This window comes from Podarcis pityusensis (genome assembly GCF_964106645.2).
Source record: "Podarcis pityusensis genome assembly, chromosome: 17".
Lineage (NCBI taxonomy): Eukaryota > Metazoa > Chordata > Lepidosauria > Squamata > Lacertidae > Podarcis > Podarcis pityusensis.
This window is the reverse complement of record NC_138042.1, coordinates 40,003,631-40,030,291: the sequence shown is the minus strand read 5'-3', so window position 1 is coordinate 40,030,291 and position 26,661 is coordinate 40,003,631. Positions and strand designations below refer to the sequence as shown.

The following is a 26,661-nucleotide window of genomic DNA, read 5'->3' as shown; positions in this document are numbered from 1 at the left end:
CTATTCCATTGTATTCAAGTCTCGTCTCTTCCTTGGAAGCCTCACCTGTTACAATCATCTATTTAAATTTAAAGGGATGGGATCATTTAATGAAAAGAAGACTAAGTTGAAGGGCAATGACGGCGTTTTTCAAACACTTCCGTAATGCTTTAAGCCCCCCCCCCATCACCCCTTGGGTGATATTTTGGGATGGTCTTCAAATGGGGGCAAAAGTGTTCAACTGAGACCAGTTGCACAAAACCAATGTAGAGAGAGAAGGGGAGAAAGAAAGAAAGAAAGAAAGAAAGAAAGAAAGAAAGAAAGAGGCGGGGGACATCTGCTGAACATACGTTTTCATGAACATTTTGCTCAACTCTGCTTTAAAGCCTCTAATTGCTTCATCTGAAGTGGTAACATCATTCTCATCTTTCTCTCGCTTTCACCAGATAATCTGGCATGGCTTATTAAAAGGTAAAGGGACCCCTGACCACTAGGTCCAGTCGTGGCCGGCTCTGGGGTTGTGGCGCTCATCTCACTATATTGGCCGAGGGAGCCGGCGTACAGCTTCCGGGTCATGTGGCCAGCATGACTTAGCTGTTTCTGGCAAACCAGATCAGCGCACGGAAACGCCGTTTACCTTCCCGCCGGAGTGGTACCTATTTATCTACTTGCACTTTGACGTGCTTTCGAACTGCTAGGTGGGCAGGAGCTGGGACCAAGCAACAGGAGCTCACCCTGTCACGGGGATTTGAACCGCCAACCTTCTGATCAGCAAGTCCTAGGCTCTGTGGTTTAACCCACAGCGCCACTGGCATGGCTTATACAGGAGCCCTAAAAAAGAGGTATAAAATGCAAACAGAGAGGGAGCAGAGCTGGCCTCGCGGTGCATTCCCAGGAGACCTTCTCCTTCCCCAAATGTCCCTAGCTAGCTGTGGTGTAATGTGTGTGTCTACACACTTCTGCCTGATGAGCCTGTTCCCGGAGTTGTGTGTTCCATTACACGTGGCACCAAAACCAACATGAGTCAAGCATCTCCCCACGAGGACTCCCCTCTTGTTCTAATGCCACCCTTCTCACATAACCACTTCACTGTGGCTCCTTGCCATAGGCCAAGCCAGTGTTATGGCCAGCGCTGGCTTTTGATAACAGAGATGAAGGCATCAAATCTCAGCTCAACCACGAAGCCCCCTGCGTAAACATAAGACTAGTCACTGGCAGCATAACAGGAATTATTGTGAGGATAACACTAGGAAATGTAGGACAAGATTATCACAAATGCTTTCCTTGAACAAAGGGATAGAAGGAACAAAAATGTATTAAAAACATACAAATTCTTTTTACTCGTGCATATAATCCCACATCTAGAAGAAATACATAAAAAACATAAACCACAGAAGGTCGCAAAATCTAAAGTGCTTGTTTTCTCAAGATCTTGGAAGCCTTCATAGGTGGGAGATCAGTGGAAACCCATTGGAACAGGTTAAAAACTTTAAATACCTAGGTCATGGGTAGGCAAACTAAGGCCCGGGGGCCGGATCTGGCCCAATCGCCTTCTCAATCCGGCCCGCGGATGGTCTGGGAATCAGCATGTTTTTACATGTGTAGAATGTGTGCTTTTATTTAAAATGCATCTCTTGGTTATTTGTGGGGCACAGGAATTCGTTCATCCCCTGCAAAAAATATAGTCCAGCCCCCCACAAGGTCTAAGGGACAGTGGACCGGCCCCCTGCCGAAAAAGTTTGCTGACCCCTGACCTAGGTGTCCACTTCCAATACAACACTTCCTAGAAATACCATTGTAAGCTTGCACTTAACGGAGAGGATACTCTAGCTCTGGCTATCACCCGTTTCTTCTTTAACAGAGGGAATCTGTTCATGCCAGCTGCTCAACAATTGTAGTAATGACGTTATGGAGAATGTGGCAAGATTTTTGAGTGACGCCATAAAATGACATCACCGTAGGTCCTAAGAGCCATCTTCGTACCTCATGAAGTCTGGACAGTTTTATCCTAAAGTATCTCCAACTATGTTTCGTTAACTGTGTTGTGTTCTGATCCATGTGTACGATGCACTTTTTAAAATGCCAATAAAGCAGATTGGCTTAAAAAACAAACAAACACACAAACATAAACCATAGTTGGCACTGACCAGTATTTCTGGCTTTGAACAAAGTGCAAAGTTAGTTGAAAAGAGAAGCAAGTGCTTCCAATGTTCAACTTCTCAGAGTCATGTCAGAAGAGGAGCTGGAAGCACACTAGCTGAAGGCTCTTTAAATTTATCTTAATAAATTAAAAGCCAAATGATTGACTATATATATTTTAAATAATTACAACCCAATTTAAAAGCAAACCTCGTAAAACAAATCCACACAATGAACTGCAGAACAAACTGTAGTATTTTACCTTAAAAATGTTTCCTGCCTGGTCTGTCACCTCACAGGCAATACTGGAGTTGTGTTTCATAACGTATTTCCCTGCCTGCTGATCCTCAAAATTGGATACAAGATCACTTCCACTTTTTTCAAATGCCTCTGGAGAGTAAACTGCACAACAGTTTTCATCGACGAAGAGGCAGCCTTTGTTCATGGGCAGTATCTACCACGATAATAAAGGAGGAGATTCAGCCACCCATAAATTTACTAATCAATGTAAGTGCCATGGAAATGCAGGATGAATTAGTATGAAAATGGATTGCAGTCCATCCCTTTATGCTTAACTACTTTTCATGTTGGAGAAGGAACTGGCAATCCACTCCAGTATTTTGCCAAGAAAACTCCATGGACATAAAAAAGGAGAAGCTTTGAGAAGAAAGTGGGAGTTTCCAAGACATGCTCTGGTTCATGGGGTCATGGAGAGTCGAACACGATTAAGACGACTAAACAACAACAACAACTTTTCATGAACCTCTTCCTGCTTGCCATTTGTCAACATTTTCACTCTCGGGAATAACAGTTCCCAAATGTGTGTTCTAATAATAGAGCTGTTTTAGAATACTCGCATTCATCAATTTCATATAAAACTTAGCATAACTGGAAATCTGGGGCTTGGGAAATAATGGGGCACAAAATGGACATTGTAACTCAAGGAGTTAGACTGGTGGTTCTCAAAGGGTGTGCCACAATGGTGTGGCAAGAGAGGGTGGCAAGTGCGGCACGAAGATTCAAGGACAAACATTGAAACATTTCAGTATAGTATAGTACAGTATAGTATAAAAATAATTTTTATTCGCAGAATATGGATAGATATCTTTTCAGAATGAGAGCAAGAGCATCAAGGGATTCTGAAGACAATCCTAGTTGTGATCCAGAATCACCGGTCGATCAAGAAGGAGAAAGGCTCGGCTGCAAGAGTTGCCAGGAAGAGGCGCACATGGCAGCATCCAACCACCTTAGGGATGCCACTCCCGATTTGTGTAGGGTTTACACCTTAGCCCTTTCCTCTCCTGAAGAAGTTCCACAAGGCAGCAGGTAAGTGGTGATGTAGAAATTTAATAAAAATAATAAATAATAATAATAATAATAATAATAATAGGATACATTTTTAATTGTAGACTCACTTGGTATGTTCCTTCAGGCTTTGATATAATCGAAGTTCCATCAGCAAAGATGGCACAACACGTACTGTCCTCACAATTTGTTATGATCGTTGCAAAGTCTGGATTTTCTACACGCATGCATTTTACTTTCCTTGTGATGGTTTGGGGCTCGGTGTCTAGGAATGAAACCAGGTCAACAAACTTCAGAAGAGCATTTATACTGTGAACTGTGACAAAGCCTAAGATGAGTGGCAGAACAATGTTATTTCTCACAAGGATGGCTTCAAAACTCTTGTCATTTACTATTAAACTTGCCATCGTATCCTTGGAGCTCATATTTATAACACTTTCTGCCAATTGAATACTTTCTGACAAATACACTTCAATAAATTTGGTTTCTATACACAGCAGTAGCTGTTTCAACCATCTCGTTCTGCTCATTCTGCCCTGATATGTTGGCACCTTTCAGGATTTTGGACGTAGCTCATTGCATGATGAATCTCTCCCTGCTTTAAGAGAATACCAGAATTCAATGCATTGGGCAGGACGAAAGAATAAATTAAATTCTGTTCAAGATTCAAAAGTATTATCTGATGCATTACCAGCAATCAGCAACACTTGACTGAGAGCAACTGCTTATTTAACCACCATTCTTGGTGCAAAAAGGTCTGTATGTTGGTAAGAAATCATCTAAATGCCTCCATCTTGTTATATCAAGGATGAGGTTCTTCAGGCTTCCCTAGGTAAGATGGAAGATTCTGCTTGTGGCAAATATAACTTTGTTCTCTGATCATCACAATAACTGTCACAAGTGAGCAGATTGAGGACAGCCGCCACCATCAGCAGCTATACTGCAACTCTCAATCTGTTTAAAGATGTATTTCATCTTTGAGAACAAAAACATAGGACACCTTTCTTGTCTCTGGTCCATCACCAGGATTCAGAAGGTGAATAACTAAAATCAGCTGAATGTAATTATTCAAAATAGCTTTTACAATCGGTGTAAATGAATTTCTTCTTGTGGAAATGATAAAGTAATATGATAAAGGCAACTGAAAACACAGGAATTTAAACGGTCCCACCTTTGTTTTTTTTGCAACGAGAAAGGGCTATACGAGAATCATGCACATACCTGTTTCTTCACTGTCAGCGGACTCAACCATTTCAACACACTCTTGGAAGAAAGTGGTTATTCTGGTGCCATCAGCATGATCTACTATTCTGGAACCATCGCTTTTCTCCACCACAACGACCATATCTTCCCTTATGGTCATTACCTGGAGAAATAGAAGATTTGTTGTTGGCATCCATCTTTCCCAAGAGGCAATTGAGGGTGCCACTGGGGTGAAGTCAAATTCTACACCAGCAGCACTGAAGTGACCTCCCTGCGGCACAAGCCTGGCCAGGGTGCATGGAGGTCCTGGTCTGCCCAGGCAATAAGGACCCCCTCTTGGCTTCACTGATGTGGTCCAGAGCAATACGTTTGGCTCTAGCTTGGTTGCAGGAATTGCCGGAAGGAGGCATATCAGGCACCCTCCAATCATCATAGGGACTCCACTTTGGATATGTATAGGGTTTACTCCAGGGGTCAGCAAACTTTTTCAGCAGGGGGCCAGTCCACTGTCCCTCAGACCTTGTGGGGGGCCAGACTATATTTTTTGGAAGGAAATGATCGAATTCCTATGCCCCACAAATAACCCAGAGATGCATTTTTAAATAAAAGGGCACATTCTACTCATGTTAAAACATGCTGATTCCCAGACATTCTGCAGGCTGGATTTAGACAGCGATTGGGCTGGGTTTACTCCATGGGTAGGCAAACTAAGGCCCGGGAGCCAGATCCAGCCCAATCACTTTCTAAATCCGGCCCGCGGACGGTCCGGGAATCAGCATGTTTTTACACGAGCAGAATGTGTCCTTTTATTTAAAATGCATCTCTGGGTTATTTGTGGGGCATAGGAATTCGTTCATTCCCCACTCCCCCCAAAAAAAATATAGTCCGGCCCCCCACAAGGTCTGAGGGACAGTAAACTGGCCCCCTGCTGAAAAAGTTTGCTGACCCCTGGTTTAGCCTTAGACTTTCCTTCTCCTGAAGATATCTCGCAAGGCAGCAGAGGTTTAGAATCAGAGTTTACCTTCTCCTAGATGGGCTCCCTTCCCAGGTTGACGAGCCCCATCTGCCCCCCACTTCCTTCTGCAGCAGGGGCAGAAACTGCCTTCTTGACCATTGGAGCCACTATTAGTCTCATCTGCTCAATCTGCAAGAGCCTGTCTTCGCATACAGGGGAAGTTCTTAAGTCACCGAGGGTTTGAAACCCATCGGTTGCCCTTGCCTGGTTTAGCCAGCCAGTCAAAGTCATTTCCAGGGTGTGGCCGCTATCACATGCTGACAGCTTCTAGGAGCCGCAGGTGAGAGCTGAGTGCAGGGTGGGGACCAAAGGAGGACAAACTATCCAAGAAAGAATGCAACAGGTCCCCCACCAGAGGTACTACACTTCCCCTAAACCCTATACGTGCCAATAGAAGAATACTGGAGTTTTATCGGTGGATTGATCCTGAACATGAAATCAGAACATTTTACAGTCGTACCTTGGTTTTCAAACAGCTTAGTTCTAGAACGTTTTGGCTCCCGAATGCCACAAACGTGGAAATGAGTGTTCCGCTTTGCAAACTATTTTTTGGAAGCCGAACGTCTGACGGGGCTTCCAATTGGCTGCAGGAGCTTCCCGCAGCCAGTCAGAAACCGCGCTTTGGTTTCTGAACGTTTTGGAAGTCGAATGGACTTCTGGAACGGATTCCGTTCGACTTCCGAGGTATGACTGCATTACATATTTGGGAGGTGCATGCTTGCTCCTCACACCCTTTTATTAAAAGAACGTAGTATTTTTGCATGCTTTACTATGAAAGAACTATAGAGAAACAAAGGTAGCATGTGATCACTGTGCCACTTGGAGGTAGGAGAACGCCATGGGAGATTACAAACACAGTATTACCGTTCCAGTAACTGGGTCGGTGGCCTGGTAGGCCAGCAGTGGCTTCAGGTCCAGCCTCTCTGAGCCCTTGGTGCCTATTTGAATGCCTAATGGGGTAGTGGTGATCCAGGTGCCTGCCAGGGCATCTGGGGATTGTTCCATATCCAACAGGTGATCCTGAGCAGCGACTTCAGCTGCTTCAACTTTTAGTGCCGGAGCACCCTTGGTACCTTTTCCTAGAGAAGAAGAAAAATTAGGATCACTTAAATACACTAACAGCACTATATCATCATCATCATCGCTGCTGCCACCACCACAACCTTCTGTGGGGTCAGAATTTATTTCTCCCCTCACGGAAAAAAATCCTACACAGAATGACAGGCAGGAACCCTGAAGTTTGGAAGACTTATTTCTTCCCATTAGCAGTAGGAATTCACTGTGGGTTCAATTTTCAGACACCTGCATAGCTTTGAAATTTGCCTGTACCAACATATTGGCGGCTTTTCACCGAAGCCAGATTAAATGTATTCCCGTCAGAAGTGCTGGATAGCAGACTGAGAGGCATCCCTTATCAAAATAGGATGTGTGCATGCTCTCAGGATGTCGACGGTACGAGGCATATTTTATTGCATTGTGGACAATATGATCAAGCTATTGATTAAACCACTATTGGCAAATTGGCCGGGTCAATCTGAAGCCTACTATACCAAATATCTTCTGGACAACAAGCCCAGTAATATCACAGTGGCCATGGCAAAGTTTCTTTCAGTAGTTATACAAATCAAATATCAGCATACCCATGACTAAACAAATAACGCTTCCCTGGGGGGTTGTCTGTACGAATCTGTATTTTATTCTGAATCCATTTTATGGGTCGTTGGACCGCAATAAAGATGATGATGATGATGATGATGATGATGATGATTTCTTCCTTGCTGCTCTTGGGCTGACCTTGTCTGAGAACAGAACTGGTCTTCTCTATACCACAGCTAGTCCCAAGAACAGAGAGATGAATGCTGAGGCTGCTCCTAAGGAACATGCTCACGACGATCTTTCTCAGTCAGCTGCTGACTCAACGTTTTTAACGAGGTTTCAAGAGACCCTACTGACTTGCAAGAGGTAGGCTTGCAAGGGGTCTTAAGGCATGGGCTTTCCCTGTCCTTCCACTTGCGAAAGATTAAAGCTCAGCCTGTGCCTTTCAATATGATCTGTTGTTACAAGTGTATGTCTAGATTAAATATATGCCCTCTCTACATTAAAATCCAAACCACCCTCCTAAGAGGAACAGAAATAGTTTCCTTAGAAGGAAAAAGCATGCATTGTCTAAACGCATGCTGATACTTTCATTTTTTATTGGTTTTTCACAATTTTATATATTTTAACTTTAACCATTTCAAACATTAAAATAAAAGGTTCTTTTGAACCTTCAGACCTCCTTCCCTCCCTCCATGGGTTCCATATTTAAGATTAAATTTACTGCATCTTTTACCATTGTCCATCTGTTGTATGTCCATAGTTACCATAGTTAATTCCATATTACAAGTGTCATTACATCCCTGCCAGTGATTTTAACTGTTTACAGTGGTCTTTTAAATAAATTAAAAATTTACTCCAATCTTTTAAAAAATACTTGATCTTCCTGGTTTTGGATACATGTTTATACTTTAATTTACCACTCCGTATCCCCAATACCTAAATGAAAGAGTGGTTTATTGTACAGAAAAGTAAGACAGAGAATATAGAGCTATACTTTACACTCATGATATATGAATGTCCTTGGATAAATGCGAGCAGCAATTAATTCATTCACACACTCTTACACAGCAAAGAGTCTCTATTTACCTAAAGGCCTACAGAGTGAGTGCAACATTTGTCTCATGAAGGTAAAGGTACCCCTGACCATTAGGTCCAGTCATGACCGACTCTGGGGTTGTGGAGCTCATCTCGCTCTATGGGCCGAGGGAGCCGGCATACAGCTTCCAGGTCATGTGGCCAGCATGACTAAGCCGCTTCTGGCGAACCAGAGCAGCGCACGGAAACGCCGTTTACCTTCCCGCCGGAGGGGCACCTATTTATCTACTTGCACTTTTACGTGTTTTTGAACTGCTAGGTTGGCAGGAGCAGGAACTGAGCAACAGGAGCTCACCCCGTCATTGCGGGGATTCGAACCGCCGACCTTCTGATCGGCAAGTCCTAGGCTCTGTTGGTTTAACCCACAGCGCCACCCGCGTCCCTTCGAGTGCAACATTTGTCTCATAAAGGTAAAGGGACCCCTGACCATTTGGTCCAGTCGTGACCAACTCTGGGGTTGCGGCGCTCATCTTGCTTTACTGGCCAAGGGAGCTGGCGTCTCATAGACATGCTTAAAAAAAGAAGGGCGAGATTTATACTATTTTGAATTGTGATTGCCATCTTGATATCAGACCAAATGGTAAAGTATGTGGGAACATAAAACATGAATCAGGCAATAAAAGTTTCAGATTACTCAGCCCCCTGACCACCTACTAGATTTCTTGGTGCTTGTATCAGGAGGAGGTGTGGCCTCTGTATGTGGTGTACTTGCAGGAGGTGGAGGTGGTAAAACAGGACCAGAATCAGGGCTTCTGATCACTGTGCCATCAGCAAACAGTATCTAGGGAAGAAAAAAAACAGTCTTAAAATCCTTACAGTCAATGACATTTACACTCAGCAAATAGAACTATCAGGGCAATCCGAAGTAAGCCTCAATGAACTCAGTGGGACTTAAAGGTGGGACTTAAAGGTAAAGGTAAAGGTAAAGGTAAAGGTAAAGGGACCCCTGCCCGTTAGGTCCAGTCGTGACTGACTCTGGGGTTGCGGCGCTCATCTCGCTTTATTGGCCAAGGGAGCCGGCGTACAGCTTCCGGGTCACGTGGCCAGCATGGCTAAGCCGCTTCTGGCGAACCAGAGCAGCGCACGGAAACGCCGTTTACCTTCCCACCGGAGCAGTACCTGTTTATCTACTTGCACTTTGACGTGCTTTTGAACTGCTAGGTTGGCAGGAGCAGGGACCGAGCAACGGGAGCTCATCCCGTCGCGGGGATTCGAACCACCGACCTTCTGATTGGCAAGTCCTAGCCTCTGTGGTTTAACCCACAGCGCCACCCGCATCCCCAATGGGACTTACTCACAGGTAATAGGATTACAGCCTAAAATGCTCAAATATGGGTGGCATAAATGAGGAACTAGCTCAGGAAGATTTTTTGGGGGGTGGGGAAACACTGATATAGAGAAATACAATAGCAACAGACCCCTGGCTGAAAGTAACTCTTAACAGGGGCTATATTTTGAATTAAGAAATGACCTAAAGGCTAGGAACATTTGCTAAGCGCCCTGACTCACTTGTACCCACATGAGCAAAGAGAGAAAGAACTCAGAATGTTGCAGCTGAGGAGGTTTTCTTATTTACCATCACCAGCCAGACTTTTGGGCACGTAAAACTGCAGGAGGTATAAGTTGCATTTGTGGAATACTGATTTATAACTAATGCTTTTTGTGGGCTGACAAAGTGAAGAGTAACTCTACTTGGCATTTTGGGAATATGTTATAGTTAAATAAAAGTCTAAGCAGGAATTGAAATATGTACAGCCGATGGGAAATGAAGAAGGGGGATTTTGTGCTGCGGTAACCATCACTTCAGGAAATAAATAATAAAACTGAATCTTAGTCAATGCCAAATGAATTTTGTTAGCATACCTGAGTGGATCCATCCAACATGTACTTTATGACAGTTCCTTGTCTCGTAGTAACTCTAGACACTTCCTGATCTATTGGGTTCTTCACTGCTTTTTGCAGCTGTGAGTGCTTCACCCTTTGGGGATAACTCTGCCTAGTAAATATCTCAAAAATAGATTCCCTGGCTTTGTTCGCAGGGTCCTCCTCTGTTTCAGCCTCAGCCTTGCCTTCGTTGGCCTCATCCTTTAAGGCATCATCTGCCACAGATTCATCAAGGGGCTTGACTTCGTCTGCCTTGTCTTCATTTCCTTTGGTCTTGCTTGCTATGGTTTCATGGGCCTTCACTTGCTCTTCTTTGGCTTCCGGTGTCTTCATTTCATCCGTTTTGCCCTCGTCCAATTTAGCTTCATCTACTTTGCTTCCTTCATCTTCACTCTTGGCCTTGTTTCCCATTTCTTCACCTTTCACGGATCAAAACATGATGCCCCTTAGCAGGTAATAATTATTAGCAACTGCAAACTATGGAGCTAACTAATATATGCCAAAATATCAGGGTGGCAAATGAATGACTTCAAGATAGATATTGTCCAGATGTTACGCCCAATTTATGTTGAGAGCCATTCTATATGGATGACAGAAGTTCTACTTATTTAAACATGGAACCACAAAAACCATGTAGAAAAGTGAGGGGAATCTAAGATTAATAGCAAAAATGGACATATGGGGGACAGTGCAAAAACCCTCCCTGTAGTTGCAGATCACATCCTCCCAACCCCAGCCATAAGAAGTCTACTCACTGGTGGAAGAGAGTTCTGCACTCCTTATCTACGCACCTCTTTCAAAAATCAGACACTTGTCACCTCTGTCTACATGATCAGGGCATTTTGTGTTTAAATACACACAACTGCTGCAGTCATATTTATTTTGGCACTAAAAGTATCAGTACGTTAGTCAAAACTGCATTTAAAAAGTGTTTATTAGGAGAATTTTGCACTAAAACGGTGATGGATTAAAGACAACAACCTGCCAATGGCTACGAAATGTGGATAATTTAATTTAAAAATGGGAAAATGAGAAACTGGGGGAACAAAACTTGACAGATCTTTCCATTCCTACCTATCGTACAAAGGTAAGGGTCACACCCATTGCTCCACCCACTTCCCCCTGGCCCCACACACCACTGGCATACAGCCCTAAATGATTGTTCAGGCTGAAAACAGAGCTCTCCCTTCAGACCTATATGTCATACCATTCAGCAGTCCCACCAACCTCATGTCATTATTGTTACCACATCTGCTTCTACCCCCACCTCCACCCTCACCTCTTATGCAGTTGCAGCAGATGTTGGAGAGCAAAACACAGCAAGTATCTGCAACACTTCCCTTCCAACCAGCTCCATCATGGCATTATATGGCAGCAGACATCAGCCCTCAGTTCCCACCCATCTCCACCTGGATTCAGAATGCCTTCAAAATGAATACTTTTGCAATAGCATGTTGTGCTCGCGTAACAATGATCAGCACTAACCTGTGAATTTTTGGCCAAGAAAGGTTAGTACCAATCCATTGGGACAGGACACATTCAAACTATTGAAAACACGGATATCTGGAATAGGTGGCGTTTGGATCAACTCGTCTATATCTACCTAGAGAATGAAAGAGACACAGAAAATAGCATTTCTAAAACTATTTTTAAAAGGTAAAGGACCCCTGGACGGTTAAGCCCAGTCAAAGGCGACTATGGAGTTGCAGCACTCAACTTGCTTTCAGGCCGAGGGAGCCAGTGTTTGTCCACAGACAGTTTTCTGGGTCATGTAGCCAGCATGACTAAACCACTTCTGGCGCAACGGGACACCGTGACGGAAACCAGAGCGCACAGAAACACCGTTTAGCTTCCTGCTACAATAGTACCTATTTATCTATTTGCACTGGCGTGCTTTCAAACTGCTAGGTTGGCAGGAGCTGGGACAGAGCAACGGGAGCTCACTCTGTTGTGGGGATTTGAACCGCCAATCTTCCAAACGGCAAGCCCAAGAGGCTCAGTGGTTTACACCACAGCACCACCCACATCCTCCGTGTGCCAGTAGCGGTTTAGTCCTGCTGGCCACATGACCCGGAAAGCTGTCTGTGGACAAACACCGGCTCCCTCGGCCTGAAAACGAGATGAGCGCCAGAACCCCATAGTCGCCTTTGAATGGACTTAACCATCCGGGGTCCTTTACCTCTCAGTGTACTAGGGCAATGATATACATTCCCTCAGGGCTCAGGAACTATACTTAGTAGGAAATACAGCAACACCTTTTTCTCATCTTGCTTTGAAGAGTCATCTGGAGAGCCAGTCACTGTGAGACGGGAGCTCATTTTGGCAGATGGTAAGTTTTTGCCTGATTTTTCTTTAGAAGGCTTAGTCTTTCCTGTAGTTGTAGTTGTAGTAGCCGGAGTAGAAACAGGCGAAGTAACCAGAGCAGAAGTGGGCACATTTACGGAAGGGATAGTCAAAATGGCCGCTAAATTGGGATCACTTTCTTCTGCAGGGGAACAAAATGGTTTCTATGAAATAGAAGAATATCATAGACATGTAAATTTCTTGTGTATTTAGGCAAACTTGGGGAAAATATGATTTTTCAAAATGTTTGTTTAAAGACAAAAGAAGAAAGTTGAAGTACAACATGGAGATGATGTGCTCTTGTTCTGCGTCACTGGTTAAAATCTGAGTTTATGGGTTAGGCCTTAGGCCAAGCTCTAAGACAGGCCACAGCTGAGGATTCAATTCTGGCGAGGTTCAAAGTGCCAGAGACACAAGGTTTTGACCCATAAAGCCTTAAATACCTCAAGGACCACTGCTCCCCATAAGAAATGATCCAGACCCTGTGATCAACAGCTGAGGCCCTTCTTCGTGTGCCTCTTCCATAAGAGGTCCAGAGGGCAGCAGCACGAGAATTAAACAGATATGACAAAGATCTCAGAAAACGATTTCATAATTTTCTTCATTTTGCTTGTTTTACCTTCTGCTTTTCCTGATGCTCCATAGCAGCTAAAGGAGAGATGGATTTCATTTTCTAAGGTTGCAGAAAATGATCCAAATTTGCTCACAGCTTTCGATTGATTCAATGGTTTGTCTAAAGAAGAAGTGAAAGAAGACAACACCAGTTTTTAATATTAAAATGAGTTGCTTTCTCTCTTTAGGGGTAGCTAAGCCTTTTTGACTCTACGGTCACATTAATCCTTGGCCAACTCCCTGGGAGAAGCAAACGTTGGTTATTTCTTAGAACTTTGGTCTTTCTAATTTTCTAGGGAAACTTCAATGATATAACACTCATCATACTTTTCACATCATTTTATTTATATACAACTGATGCTAACACACTGACCTGGCTCTGGCTCTTGTTCACCTGGGGAGTCACCTCTTTCTTCATTAGTTTCTTTCTCTTGTTCACATTTCCGAGGGTCTACGATATGAATGAAGAAACAGTGGTTGTCCTTTATTACCTTCACTTTGACCAAAGTTGCCCCTAGGAGAAAAGGAAAGAAAAACAGTAAACAGAATGAAAATGGTCACCAAAGACTTGCGTTTCTGGTACCAGAGAATGAATGAGACCAAAATTAAATAAAACAGATTGCTAGAGTATTTGCTGAACTGGTTTGCACTGGTTCCCAAGGTTAGATAGAGCTGTTTCCACATTAACTTCTCTAATTACATTTAAAATGTGACTGCAAAATATTCATTCTCCAATTTTACAAAAGTAAAATGTAAGTAGCATTTAAAACATAATTTTCAATCAAATGTTTTCCTTGAGGCATAGAAATATATCCTTAGAACCAGGATTCTAATCAACTTAGTCCAGAGTTTTATTTTAGAATATGGTGCTCCTCATTATCAGTGAATGCCAAAGCATATCTCATACATTATCCTCTAAGTTTTATTACCACAGTATTACTGTGTTTATATTCCTCCTTTCTTCCAACAAGCTCCAGGAGGCATGCATTGTTTTCCTTCTCCCCATGTTATCTTCACAACAACCCTGTAAGGTAAAGTTAGACTAGGAGACAGCAGCTGGCTGACGCTCAACCAGTGAGTTGCATGGCTGAGTGAGATTTGAACCCTGGTCTCCCATCTCTAACACTCTAACAAATGCTGGGGGGGTGGCAGGGGCGGAGGAAGGGGGGTGCGGTGGGGGCAGGCCACCGTGGGTGTCACCACTGCGGGGGATGATAAAATGCTGGGTGCCCAAGTGAGCCCAAGACATATGTCTCTCCTATGCCACAACAGCTGCGAGAATATTGCTAGCGAAGAATTGGAAGAGACAAGATTTACCAACTACCGAAGAATGGCAGATGAAGATGATGGACTATATGGAACTTGCCAAACTGACCAGGAGACTCCGAGACCAGAGAGAAGAGACAGTGGAAGAAGTTTAAAGAATATTTGAAAAAAAATGTTAATATTTAAATCTTAGAATAGCTTTGGAAGTGGATATAGGCGGTAGGGTTAGAAGTAGAAGATAGTGTATTTTATAAGTGATAAAATGTGAAGTTTTTTATGGTTAAAGTAAGTGTGTGGGGGGGGAGATGGTTAGAAATTATGATATATGTAAACTGCTAAAGATGAAGTAAAATGAAAATCAGATAGGTGGGACTTGGGGAAGCCCACAATGTTTAGGAAAATAAGGATATGACAAGAATGTCTTTGTATTGTTTGTCTTTTCTGTTTGTGTTTTTTATTTGTGTTATAAAATGAATTTAAAAAATGGGGGGGGGGGAGACATACGTCTCTCCTGGGAGTGACGTGGTGGCTTGGGCGCCCGCAGGCTCCGCACTGCTCCAAACAGTCTGCCCACCGCCTTGCCCTCAGCTATAGGGCAGCTGAGTGGGAGAAGGCAGACAGACTCCTCAGAGGCCCTGTGGAGCATCCGGCCCCGGCTGGCCCCGCCCCAGTGCGCAGGGCACTTGCGCCACCCCAGGTGCCCGACCGGCTTGCTCCGCCGCTGGGTGGTGCCTGAGGGAAGATGGCTCACCAATGGCTACTCAGTGAATTCTTGGCAGAGGCAAAATTCAAATCAGGAGCTCCTGATTCATAGCTTAGTCTGTTAACCACAACGCTACACTATTATTACTTCAACAGTGAAATGACTATCAATACTGATTCTATTTTTTTTTTAAAGCAATTTATTGGGTTTTACAATAAAAGTAAACATAATAAACAATATAACATTTGTCTTAACATAGTTTCACATTTTCTTTGGACTTCCTCACATCTCCCGCTCCCACTTTCATCGTTATAACATTTTGTCAGCAATTTATCATCTTATTTAAATTCTTATATCCCTTCTATATTTCATAATCTTATAATTCTCGAAAGGAGCTAAATTTTCACAGTCTTACTTATTTTCTTAAAAACTTCTAAATTTAGTGGTGCTCAGTTATTTTAATCTAGCATCTTATTTAGCATTCACTCAAATTACAATACTTTTGTAAATAGTTCTTAAATTTCTTCCAGTCCTCCTCAATCCTCTCTTCTCCCAGGTCACGGATTCTGCCGGTCATTTCAGCCAGTTCCATGTAGTCTATCAGTTGTATCTGCCATTCTTCCAGTGTGGGTAGATCTTGAGTTTTCCAATGTTTTGCGAGAAGTATCCTTGCTGCTGTTGTTGCATACATAAAAAATGTCTGGTCCTTCTTTGCCACCCCTTGGCCGACAATACCCAAAAGGAAAGCCTCTGGTTTCTTAGTGAAGGTATATTTAAATACCTTTTTCAATTCATTATAAATCATTTCCCAGAACGCCTTCACTTTAGGGCAAGTCCACCAGAGGTGGAAGAACGTTCCCTCACACTCTTTACATTTCCAACACTTATTATCAGACAGGTGGTAAATTTTGGCAAGTTTGACTGGGGTCATATACCATCTATAAATCATTTTCATTACATTTTCTTTCAGAGCGTTACATGCAGTAAATTTCAATCCATTACTCCACAACCTCTCCCAGTCCTCAAACATGATATTATGCCCAATGTCCTGTGCCCACCTTATCATAGCCGATTTAACCGTTTCATCTTGTGTATTCCATTTCAACAGCAAGTTATACATCCTTGAAAGTACCTTAATCTTTGGTTCTAGCAATTCTGTTTCTAATTTCGATTTCTCCACCTGGAACCCTAGTTTCTTATCATTTTTAAAAACTTCTTTAATCTGAGCGTAATGTAACCAATCTCGCACTTTGTCTTTCATTTTCTCCAAACTCTGCAATTTCCAATTGTCTCCATCCTTTTCTAGTATTTCCCAATATTTTGGCCATTTAGCCTCCATATTGGGTCTTTTTCGGGCCTTGGCTTCCAAAGGTGAAAGCCACCTTGGTGTTTTATTTTCCAGCAAGTCTTTATATTTTGTCCAGACATTAAACAATGATTTTCTGACAATATGGTTCTTAAAGGCCTTATTTGCTTTAACCTTGTCATACCATAAATATGCATGCCATCCAAAGGCATTGTTAAACCCTTCCAAATCTAACACATCAGTGTCTTCAAGAAGTAGCCAGTCTTTTAGCCAGCAGAACGCTGCGGCTTCATAATACAACCTTAAGTCTGGCAGGGCGAAGCCCCCTCTTTGTTTTGCATCGGTTAATATCTTAAACTTAATTCTGGGCTTTTTGCCCTGCCAGACAAACTTAGAAATGTCTCTCTGCCACTTCTGAAAGCACTCCGTTTTGTCCAAAACCTGAAGTGTTTGAAATAAAAACAACATCCTTGGCAATACATTCATCTTGATAGCAGCAATTCGGCCTAACAAAGAAAGTTTCAATTTTGACCAACTATCTAAGTCTCTCTTGATTTCTGTCCAGCATTTTTCATAATTGTCCTTAAATAGACTTAGATTTTTTACTGTTATGTTTACCCCTAGGTATTTTACTTTTTTAACCACATTAAGTTCCGTCTCATTCTGAAACCGTTCTGACTCTGTATCAGTCAAATTTTTCCCCAAAACCTTAGTTTTCTGTTTATTTAGTTTAAATCCAGCCACCCGACCAAAATCATTAATCAATTGTAATACTCTTTTCGTACTGGGCTCTGGCTTCTGCAAGGTCAAAACCAGGTCATCTGCGAAAGCTTTTAATTTATATTGTTTCTGACCGACCTGAATTCCTTCCACCAACCGATCCCCTCTAATCATGTTCAATAGCACTTCCAGAACCGAAATGAATAACAAAGGGGAAATAGGGCAACCTTGTCGTGTCCCTTTTTCAATTTTAAACTCTTCTGTAACCACATTATTAACTATCAGTTTAGCTTTCTGTTCTGAATATATCGCCTCAATCCCATTCTCAAAACCCCGTCCCACTCCCATCTCTTTTAAATTTCCCATCATAAATTTCCAGGAGATATTGTCAAAGGCCTTCTCCGCGTCTATAAAAATTAAAACTGCTTTTGTATTTATATCTGTTTGCAAAAGTTCCAAAATGTCAATAATGTTCCTTGTATTAGCAAACAGATGTCTACCTGGGAGAAAGCCGACCTGGTCCTTGTGAATTACTTCATTTAAAACTTTTTAAAATCTATTTGCCAAAATGTCTGCAAATATTTTGTAATCCACATTTAAAAGAGAGATGGGACGGTAGTTCTTAAGTTGTGTCTTTTCAGCTTCCGACTTTGGTATTAATGTGATGAACGCTTCCTTCCACGACTCCGGTGCCCTCTTCCCCTCCATAATTTCATTGCTGACCTCCATCAAAGGTTGTATCAAATAGTCTTTTAGTGTCTTATAGTACTTGGAGGTCAGCCCATCTGGTCCTGGGGATTTGCCAAGTTGCATGTTCTGGATGGCTTGTTCGATCTCCTTATCAATACTGATTCTAAATGCATGTTTAGAAACCCATAGAAATGCCAAGTGCGAAAGAATCACCTTTTTCAAACGTTATCCTTTCTGCCTGGATTTGTCCTCCATCAGTAGGGAACAGATATCGGGTAGTCCCTGCAACTTGAATGGGATTCTCAGCCATATTGTATCCAAGAAACTAGGACAGAACAGTTGCAGGAAAAGGTATAATTAGACAGAAGTTTTCAGCCAAGGAAAACTGGAATACTCTATCAGCAAGATGACTCCACCGCAATTTTGTGACTCATGAAGTGTGTGGTTCTTTCCTGCATCAATTTATTTCTTTATAATCGAAATTATTTCAATAAAATATAAATATTCTGAAAACCCAGGAAGTGTGTGAATTCTGCCCTTTATATAGCTATCATCTATATGGCTCCCCTCTAAGAAAAAGTGGTGCAGAACAACAAGCTCCTCCCTTCCTCTGTAGCTACACATAACCAGAGAGCTTCCATACAGTGGTATTTTTTGACTCTTGCATATGGCCATATTTTTATATTAAAAAAAAACACCTTGTGGGGTTTATTAAGAGATTTCATATACAGTGGTACCTCTGGATGTGAACGGGATCCGTTCCGGAGCCCTGTTCGCATCCTGAGCAGAACGCAACCTGTGTCTGCGTGTGCGCAGGTCGTGATTCGCCGCTTATGCCCATGCGCTTGACGTCATTTTGAGCATCTGCGCATGCGCAAGCTGCGAAACCCAGAAGTAACCCATTCCATTACTTCTGGGTTGCCGCAGGACGGAACCTGAAAAGATTTAACCCGAAGCTACTTTAACCCGAGGTATGACTGTATTTGCACACTTAAAAAAAGAAGCAGTTTTTGATAGGCTGCCATGGAGAGACAAGATATACAGGCACCATATGAAAAAAGGCAATATCTTCCTAATAGGAGTTACACACCTCATATTCTTTCACGGGTGGCTGAGGAGGGGTAATTTGTTTAGTTTGCCCGGCCAGCTTTGCCTGATCTTCAGTGTCTGGTGATTTAGCCGACTCTGGTGATCTGGACGGCGATTTTTTTTCTTTGTTCGTTTTCTTTTTGGATGCCTTTCCTTCATCAGAGGCTGCTTGCTCCTTACTCTGGCCTTTTTTCTTGCCAGGTTTCTCCTTCTTCTCGGCTTTCTTTAATTCTTTCAACCGCTCTTCCTCTAACAGCCGCTCCTGCTCTTCCTTCCAAGCCTGTCCAAACAATTAAGACTTCAGCACCTAAATTAACATGATGGTCTTGACTTTGCAGCGCATGGAAAACTTTTCGTTTCAAACTTTTTTTGAGTCACTATTGGATTACTTTTAGTTTAACCCTCCTTCCCTCCTTTTTAAAAATGTCAATATTTTAAGTGCTTTTAATATATTATTTAAAGCCCAGTAATTATGTGTTTCCAAAACTTTTCAATACAAACTGTAAGTGTGTGTGTACAGCTTATACAAAAAAAAAAAAAAATCATTACTATTATCACTCTGCAGCTTCTGTTGCTGACATAAGTATGTTTTATTTATTTAAGCATTTATTTAATTTGTATACCGCCCTTCATCCGAAGATCTCAGGGCGGTTCACAGCAAAAATATACAAGATAAAAACACAACATGCATAATAAAAACAGGAACAAAAACAAAACACCCTTAGGTGTATAAAAACACTTGGAACAAATGAAATTATTTTTGGATTAGGCTTTTCCCTTCCCTTTTTTGTTTTTTTGTTACCTTGAGAGAGTCATCTCTGACAAAAATGTTTTTTTCTTTCTCAACTGCAGGTTCTGGAGAAACGTCGACTTTACTTTTGGTAGGAGCTTTGAGAATTGAGATAAAGATAAAGCATCTTCAAATGTATGTTGCAACAGCAACCACCAGCTACCAAGAAAGATTTGTTAAAAGAGCGATAGAACGAATGCAACACCAAAGCTTAAAAAGTAGAGCTCAAATTCCCATATTTGGCACAAGCAATCTGGCTATTACTCTATCTCTTTCCATCATCTCATATGCTCCCTTATACTCTGAAAAAAATCATTTAAAGGCACGTTAATTTTAACTTGGCAACATTTATTTGTAAGCTACATTAAAGTATGGAGATCACGGGCCAAATTTCCTTGAGCTGTAAAAGAAAAATGTCTTCAATCTTAATAATGAGCTCGTGTGCAAGCCCTGGTAGGAGTCAATAAAGGGAGACCCCTAAGATGCAGAAATAACAACAAGAAACTTATCGGTCACATACTATGGGCAAAAGACACTTCGTATCACCATCCACTGCATACTGCAATTACACATTCACAAATCACACAGCAACCCCTCTCTCATACTCCAATCTCACTAGCTATGAGGTTTGAAAAAAGGACTTTAGCCACTTTGGAAACAAATTTGGAGGGGATGGGTGAGTTTCTTGCAGAGATGGAGTGGTTAACCCTCCCCCACCAGCTACAATATCCAGGTCAACCACTGTCTCCAAACAATTAGGCTTGGAGAAAACCCTTCTATTGCAAGCAATCAAAGGTTTATTTCCAAGCCTAATTGCAGCAAGAGGGGTTATCCTTTCCCGTCCCCCCAGCTGTGGCCCTTTTGAAAATGATCCTCCCTTGCTGCAGGTAGGCTTGAACAAAGCCTTCTATGGCACCCAAAACAAGGCCTTTGGGTGGGCAATTCCCTAACACAGGTAAATGGAGCTGGCTTATATAATTTGTTTCCTCTAGGCTTCCGTTCATGCCTAGAGATTGCAAGTTGTTTTCTGAATAAGAACATGGCTAAGACTGGAGACTTGTTACACATGCTTACCTGGCCCACTGAACTTACCTCTGAGTAGGCATATGTAGTAAACTTACTTTTGGACTTCTTCTGTGCAGCACCCTTTTTGCCAGTAGGTGGGGACTTGACTTCGACAGGTGCTTTTTCTGCTAACTCTTTAGCTAACCTAAGAGCTTCCAGTTCTTTTGCCATTTTTTCTTCCTGATATTTTACTTCTTCTCTTACTATCCATTCATCTATGGAAGCAGCCACCAATTCCAGGTAATTCCTGGAAAAAAGAATTTCTACTGTTATCGATTATAAAACACAGTGATCAAGAATCTTTGCCTTCTCATATGAAAGAATTAAAACCCTTAAATAGTTTATATTGCATTTTATATTTAAAAATATTTCTGCATTATTAACTCTGTGGATTATTAAAAAAACAAACAAAAGCAAATCGGATCTGCACAGCAGCTGACGAAATGGTTCACCTCTGGAAACTGCTGGCTGCTATGGGGTGACAGAAAGGGAACTTGCATGCTTGACTTTTTGCAGTTTCAATCAGCACTGTGCAAGTGTGCAACTGCTTACTAGCTAGATGTGTGCTGTATGTAAACATGAGATGCTAGCATAGGCAATGGCAGCTGGTCAGCCATGCATCTGCACAGGGCAGACTGAGCTATCCTCTTCCTTCCTCACTTGTCCACCATTGCTTTCGGTTAAGGACATTAATTCTCACTCTTAAGAGCACAAAGCCCCAAATGCTGCAACCTTCCCACATCAGGGAGTTGCTTCTGTTCCTTGATCATTTGGGTTGCCCCATACTGAATGTTTTCCAACTCTGCAATATCCTGTTTCTGAGGTGTGAAGGGACACGGGTGGCACTGTGGGTTAAACCACAGAGCCTAGGACTTGCCGATCAGAAGGTCGGCGGTTTGAATCCCCGCGACGGGGTGAGCTCCCGTTGCTCAGTCCCAGCTCTTGCCAAACTAGCAGTTCGAAAGCACGTCAAAGTGCAAGTAGATAAATAGGTACCGGTCCGGCGGGAAGGTAAATGGCGTTTCCATGCACTGCTCTGGTTCGCCAGAAGCAGCTTAGTCATGCTGGCCACATGACCCGGAAAGCTGTACGCCGGCTCCCTTGGCCAATAAAGCGAGATAAGCGCCGCAACCCCAGAGTCGGTCACGACTGGACCTAATGGTCAGGGGTCCCTTTAGCTTTTAAGCAGAACAATACTGTGATCCAAGAGTAGTCACACCATATAATGGCTTTATGTCATTGGCAACTTTATTTTCAATCCCTTTCCTCATGTTCCTTAATGTAGAATTTGCCTTTTTCACAGCTGCCACCTACTGGGTCAACATATTCATCAAACTCTGCACTATGCTTCATTCCAGGTCCCTTACCACCTATTCCATATATTCAAAACGAAGTGTTTTGGGGTGGGAGTTTTTCGCCGCAATGTGCACCTGTTTACACTTGCATGCACTTGCCATTCTCATCATGAATCACCATCATCTCCTTTTCATGCTGTATTCCACGCCTATGGCTTCTGGGCTATTTGGAGGCATTGCCTGAAGAACCTCTCACCTGAATCCAACGTCAGAATGCAACGCAACATTCCAGGACTCTTCAAACTGGCAACGTTGGTTCATAGGATTATGAAGGACTATCAGCAAGGAGTTATCTTGAGTGTGATAATAAGAATCAATGCATTTGTAATGCTGGATTGCATTGTGAAGAACCTGAGAACGAAAGGAAAACATAACTCAACTTTTGTAAGTGACTAGCAATGGGGAAAGGGGCATTCAGGGGAACAGTTTTAACATAAAAAACATATTTATAGCATACTTAACGTAACTTTTTTGTAACTAATACTAGACATTGATTGCCCAGATGGTGACCACCATCAGGAAAGGGACAAGGAAAGTGCAATCTAGTTGCTTTTGCTTGCATCAGCTTTCAATACCATTGAGCAGTTTATCCTCTTGCACAGTTTCCATGGCTTGGTGGCACGGTGTTGCTGTGGCTATTATTGATTTCATTTATTGAATTTGTTAGTTGTTTTATCTTGCCCAGGGCAACCTGAAGGTTCCATTCCTACCTACAGGGTTCAGTTCAGAAAATACTGTTGGGAGATTACATGTCTACCCACTAGCAGTTGTGCCACAGGGCACTATTCTTGTTTCCAATGTTGTCTGATATCTCTATAAAGGCATTGGAGCTGACTTTAGGAGATTTAGAGACCAGTGTCATTAACACACTGATGACACCAGCTCTATCTTAGTTAATATACAGGCTCTGTGACAGGTTGATTGTATCATGTGTACGCAAATACATTTTATTGCAGAAGAGCTATGATGGAAGAGTAACTCCCCCTCTGCCCATAAAAAGGTGCCCAGCAAGCTCTTCATATGTAAATAAGAGAAGGAACATCTCTTTTACTAAGTCCTATGTGACCTATTTTCTGTATCAAGGGAAAGGACACTCATAGAAGTCAAGGTGGGCGCAGTAAATGACACCTCTACTCTTTCCAACAAGCAATACCTATGATGGCATCCAAGATAAAACAGAATACAAAGACAGTTTCCCCTGCTTTGGTGAAACGCGTGCAATTAAGATTTGAAAGGGTGGCTAAATGCAAATGGTTAAGAAACATCACTCATCAGCTTTACATCTGAAGCAGGGGTATAGAAATGAAATGCTCACTATCCTTTTCTGTCCCCCCACCCCCATCATGAAGAAAAAGCAACTAAAAATACCTGGAAGAGAAGGTGTGGTTGAAAATGTTCTGCAAAACTCCAGTCTTTCAAACACCGCTGCTGGGTCTCCTGTATGGCAACTAATTCTGTATCTGTATCTGTATTTGAACGTATCTGAAGAAACACCAAGAGGTATAAAACAATCACATATAACGAAGGCCACAGAGCAGGGGTTTAAGCAGTGGTTGGACGGCCATCTGTCATGCATGATCCAGTTGAGATTCCTGCATTGCTAGGAGTTGGAGTATATAATTCTCAGGGGTCCTTTTCAACTCTACAGTTCTATGATTCTAACCTTTCTTTCTTTCTTTCTTTCTTTCTTTCTTTCTTTCTTTTGGCTTGGGAGTCACAAAACCAATTTTTAATTTAGTAAATGGGAAGACTTGGACAGATACTTCCAGATAAGCATCAACACCCATCCTGACACAAACTATCACATAGATTCGCTCTCAAATAATCTATCCAAGTAAGTTTGGCATGGATCTGTTCAGATAAAGGAGAAAGCCGCCACTAAGAATGGAAGCTGGAATGGAATGTGTCACCTGCCTCTCCTTTCAATAAAAAACTCAAAACAGAAGTAAAAAAGTGGGAGGGACGGGGGACGGACACCTAGATGTGAGACCAGGAAGAACTAAAAGAATTAATTAGTTCCCCAAAATGAGTACTAATAGGATTTATTACAGCTCAGTCTATTTTGGAACACAGGTTTTTTCTTCAAGAGCAATCTTGAACTTTCAAATTATATAAAGCAATGGAAACAGCTTCAACAAATACTAGCTGACCGCAACCCCAGAGTTGTTCGCGACTGGACTTAGTTAAGGGGTCAGGGGTCCTTTACCTTTATCTTTAAGTCTAGAGAACTGCCCATACTGAAAGGAGACAGAATCGCAGGCAGCACAGAATGAAAATGGGTAAGAATTTTTAACTGGTTATGATTTTAGAGTACAACAGCATGGCATTAGAAGTTCCTATTCTACTTTTATTAGTGTACATATAATCTTTAAGAGGAAAGGTTTTGAATCACCAAAGAGCATCCATCTATTATATATACATTTGAAGTTAAAAATGCACCGAAAATTCTCAGCTACCATAATTCACATGTACAGACTCCACTTTCATATCATACTGTAAAGCACATTTCAACTTCAGTATTTCTTACCTTATTTTCAAGAGAAGCGTTGAGATCACTCTTACATTCAGCAACCGGATCTGAAAAATAAAGCTAAATAGATGGATGGATGGATGGATGGATGGATGGATAAGAGATGCATACACTAACACACCCACAGACATAGTTTATCTTTTCATCTGGTTGTTTGGCTGTTCCTGTTACTTAAATGCTGGTGGCACAAACTCCGTCCTGCTCTACCCTGATAAACGGTCTCTACGTTTTTTAGAGCACCGGCTTGCCTCTTTCTCACAACATTCCTCTCTCTAAATAATAATGTCTGTTTATTATAAGGATTTTCCACAAAAATCCTTGGGTCAGCAAGTGCATGAACCAGGAGCGAGAATTTGCTTCTTTACGGTGCAATCCCATTCAAAAGAAATCAATGGACTTTACTCCCAGTATATAGAATTGTAGCCTTAATTCTTTTTCTCCTTAATCTGAAATGGACAATCTTTGTGTCTTTGTGTTTCACATACACACATACTCTTTAACAACGAATGAGAAGCGAGGGTGCACCTCTGGCCGATGTGATTGGCTGAGCCTGTGTGATGCCGCAGCCAATTGGCTCATGTAGCGTTTCCCCTGTTTAGCTCTGACTCCTAAGCTGTGCTGTGTGCAAGGATTGCACCTGGCTTTTTCCGGCAGGAAGACTGGACCCGGGACCACCTGTTTATGAGCTCTGCTGCACTACACGGCTTGCATTCTTATTGCAGCTTTTTTGCATAGCTAAGTTTGTGGACTGGCAGCTACACTCTACTGATGGGAGTGCATAGGAGCCTGACTATGCAATAGTCTAGCATAAACTAGCTGCTGGTTCTGCCTGTTGGGATATGAGTGCTCAGCAGCTGCGAACTAGCAGCTCATTGTTTACATCATGTGATTCATCTGATGTTTCTGAGCGTGAGACAGGATGTTCAACGCTCTTCTCAGGGTTGTGTTCTCAGTGTAACTTGAGACCTTCCTGTTGTTGCTGTAAAGGGGGAGTCAGTGAGTTGTACGGAGGTTTCTGAGAGAGCAGACATGTTTTGTACAGTGTACAGTCCGGGAATAAAGTAGAATGAGTCAGACTACTTCCAGACTGTTTTCTTTCTCCTGCTGACATGCAAGGGGGAAGGGAGTGTGCATCTCTCAAGAGGGAGGTGTCGCTTATTTCAGATCTTCCTGGACTGACCGAAGACCAGCCAGGGGCAGATCACTGGCAACAGGCCCCAGTGCCTGGGAAGAGGAGTCAGCCTTTCCCGAGGGGGCCGTTTCCCAACACTGCCAGCCCGCTGGATTGCCTTGTGATTCTTTAAGGAACCTAACTGACTTTCAGGGATAAGCTTTGCTTAGCTGTTGGTATTCTCTGTAGATAGTTTGCTAATATGGGTGTATTTTGGCAGACTGATCACCGATGAGAAAAATAAGTGCTTTGTTTTAACACCAAAGTGAAGACAGAGGGAAAGGGAAAGAGGCTCTTTCCAAATAAAGCATACCTGAATTGTAAAGTCCTGATGGTCTCTTAATACCGTTGTCAAATGAAAAAGAGAAAAATTGTCGACTACGAAAAGCACTGTCAGTGAAAAGCCCTATGAACAGGAGGTGCAAATCAGAAAAATTCCGAAGTCAGAATGGGAGTTCCCTAATCTCCAGTTTAAGTTTCAACATTCAAAGTGGCAGCACAGAAACAATGCGGGAAAAGCAGACTGGCCTCCTGTGGACTCTGGCAGTGTCACGTGGTCTGTGAATAGTGTAGCTGCTCATCTGCAGGATGGCCTGAGGCAAGTGGACTGTGGAGAGGGACTGACCTCTGAAAAATGTTAAATATGGACCATGACTTCACTGTGAAGGAGAGTGAAGGCATGTCAAATAACTTTGAATCTTTTCGGCTCTGAAGGAATATCGTAAATCAACTAAAAATGCTAAGTGCAAAAGAGAATACTGTGACCTATACAGTACTATAAGACTCGGGTTTCTGACAGCAT

General features: G+C 42.4%; 1 protein-coding gene across 2 annotated transcripts in view; it reads right to left on the bottom strand.

Annotated features, from left to right (window-relative positions):
• SPAG17 (sperm associated antigen 17) overlaps positions 1-26,661 on the bottom strand; it is a 77,063-nt gene that overhangs the window by 24,851 nt on the left and 25,551 nt on the right. Inside the window, exons 15-32 of one of the 2 annotated variants that reach the window (XM_080987075.1) lie at positions 26,173-26,265; positions 24,686-24,735; positions 23,527-23,640; positions 22,355-22,509; positions 20,860-21,050; positions 19,751-19,836; positions 18,950-19,228; positions 18,073-18,184; positions 13,548-13,688; positions 13,182-13,295; positions 12,475-12,704; positions 11,705-11,822; positions 10,199-10,638; positions 8,990-9,116; positions 6,506-6,720; positions 4,645-4,789; positions 3,534-3,688; positions 2,381-2,572 (exon numbers count right to left, since the gene is read on the bottom strand). In XM_080987075.1, the coding sequence (XP_080843201.1) occupies positions 2,381-2,572; positions 3,534-3,688; positions 4,645-4,789; positions 6,506-6,720; positions 8,990-9,116; positions 10,199-10,638; positions 11,705-11,822; positions 12,475-12,704; positions 13,182-13,295; positions 13,548-13,688; positions 18,073-18,184; positions 18,950-19,228; positions 19,751-19,836; positions 20,860-21,050; positions 22,355-22,509; positions 23,527-23,640; positions 24,686-24,735; positions 26,173-26,265 (2,957 nt within the window). The remainder of the gene's footprint in view (positions 1-2,380; positions 2,573-3,533; positions 3,689-4,644; positions 4,790-6,505; positions 6,721-8,989; positions 9,117-10,198; positions 10,639-11,704; positions 11,823-12,474; positions 12,705-13,181; positions 13,296-13,547; positions 13,689-18,072; positions 18,185-18,949; positions 19,229-19,750; positions 19,837-20,859; positions 21,051-22,354; positions 22,510-23,526; positions 23,641-24,685; positions 24,736-26,172; positions 26,266-26,661) is intronic. The other variant, XM_080987076.1, reaches the window with a different exon arrangement.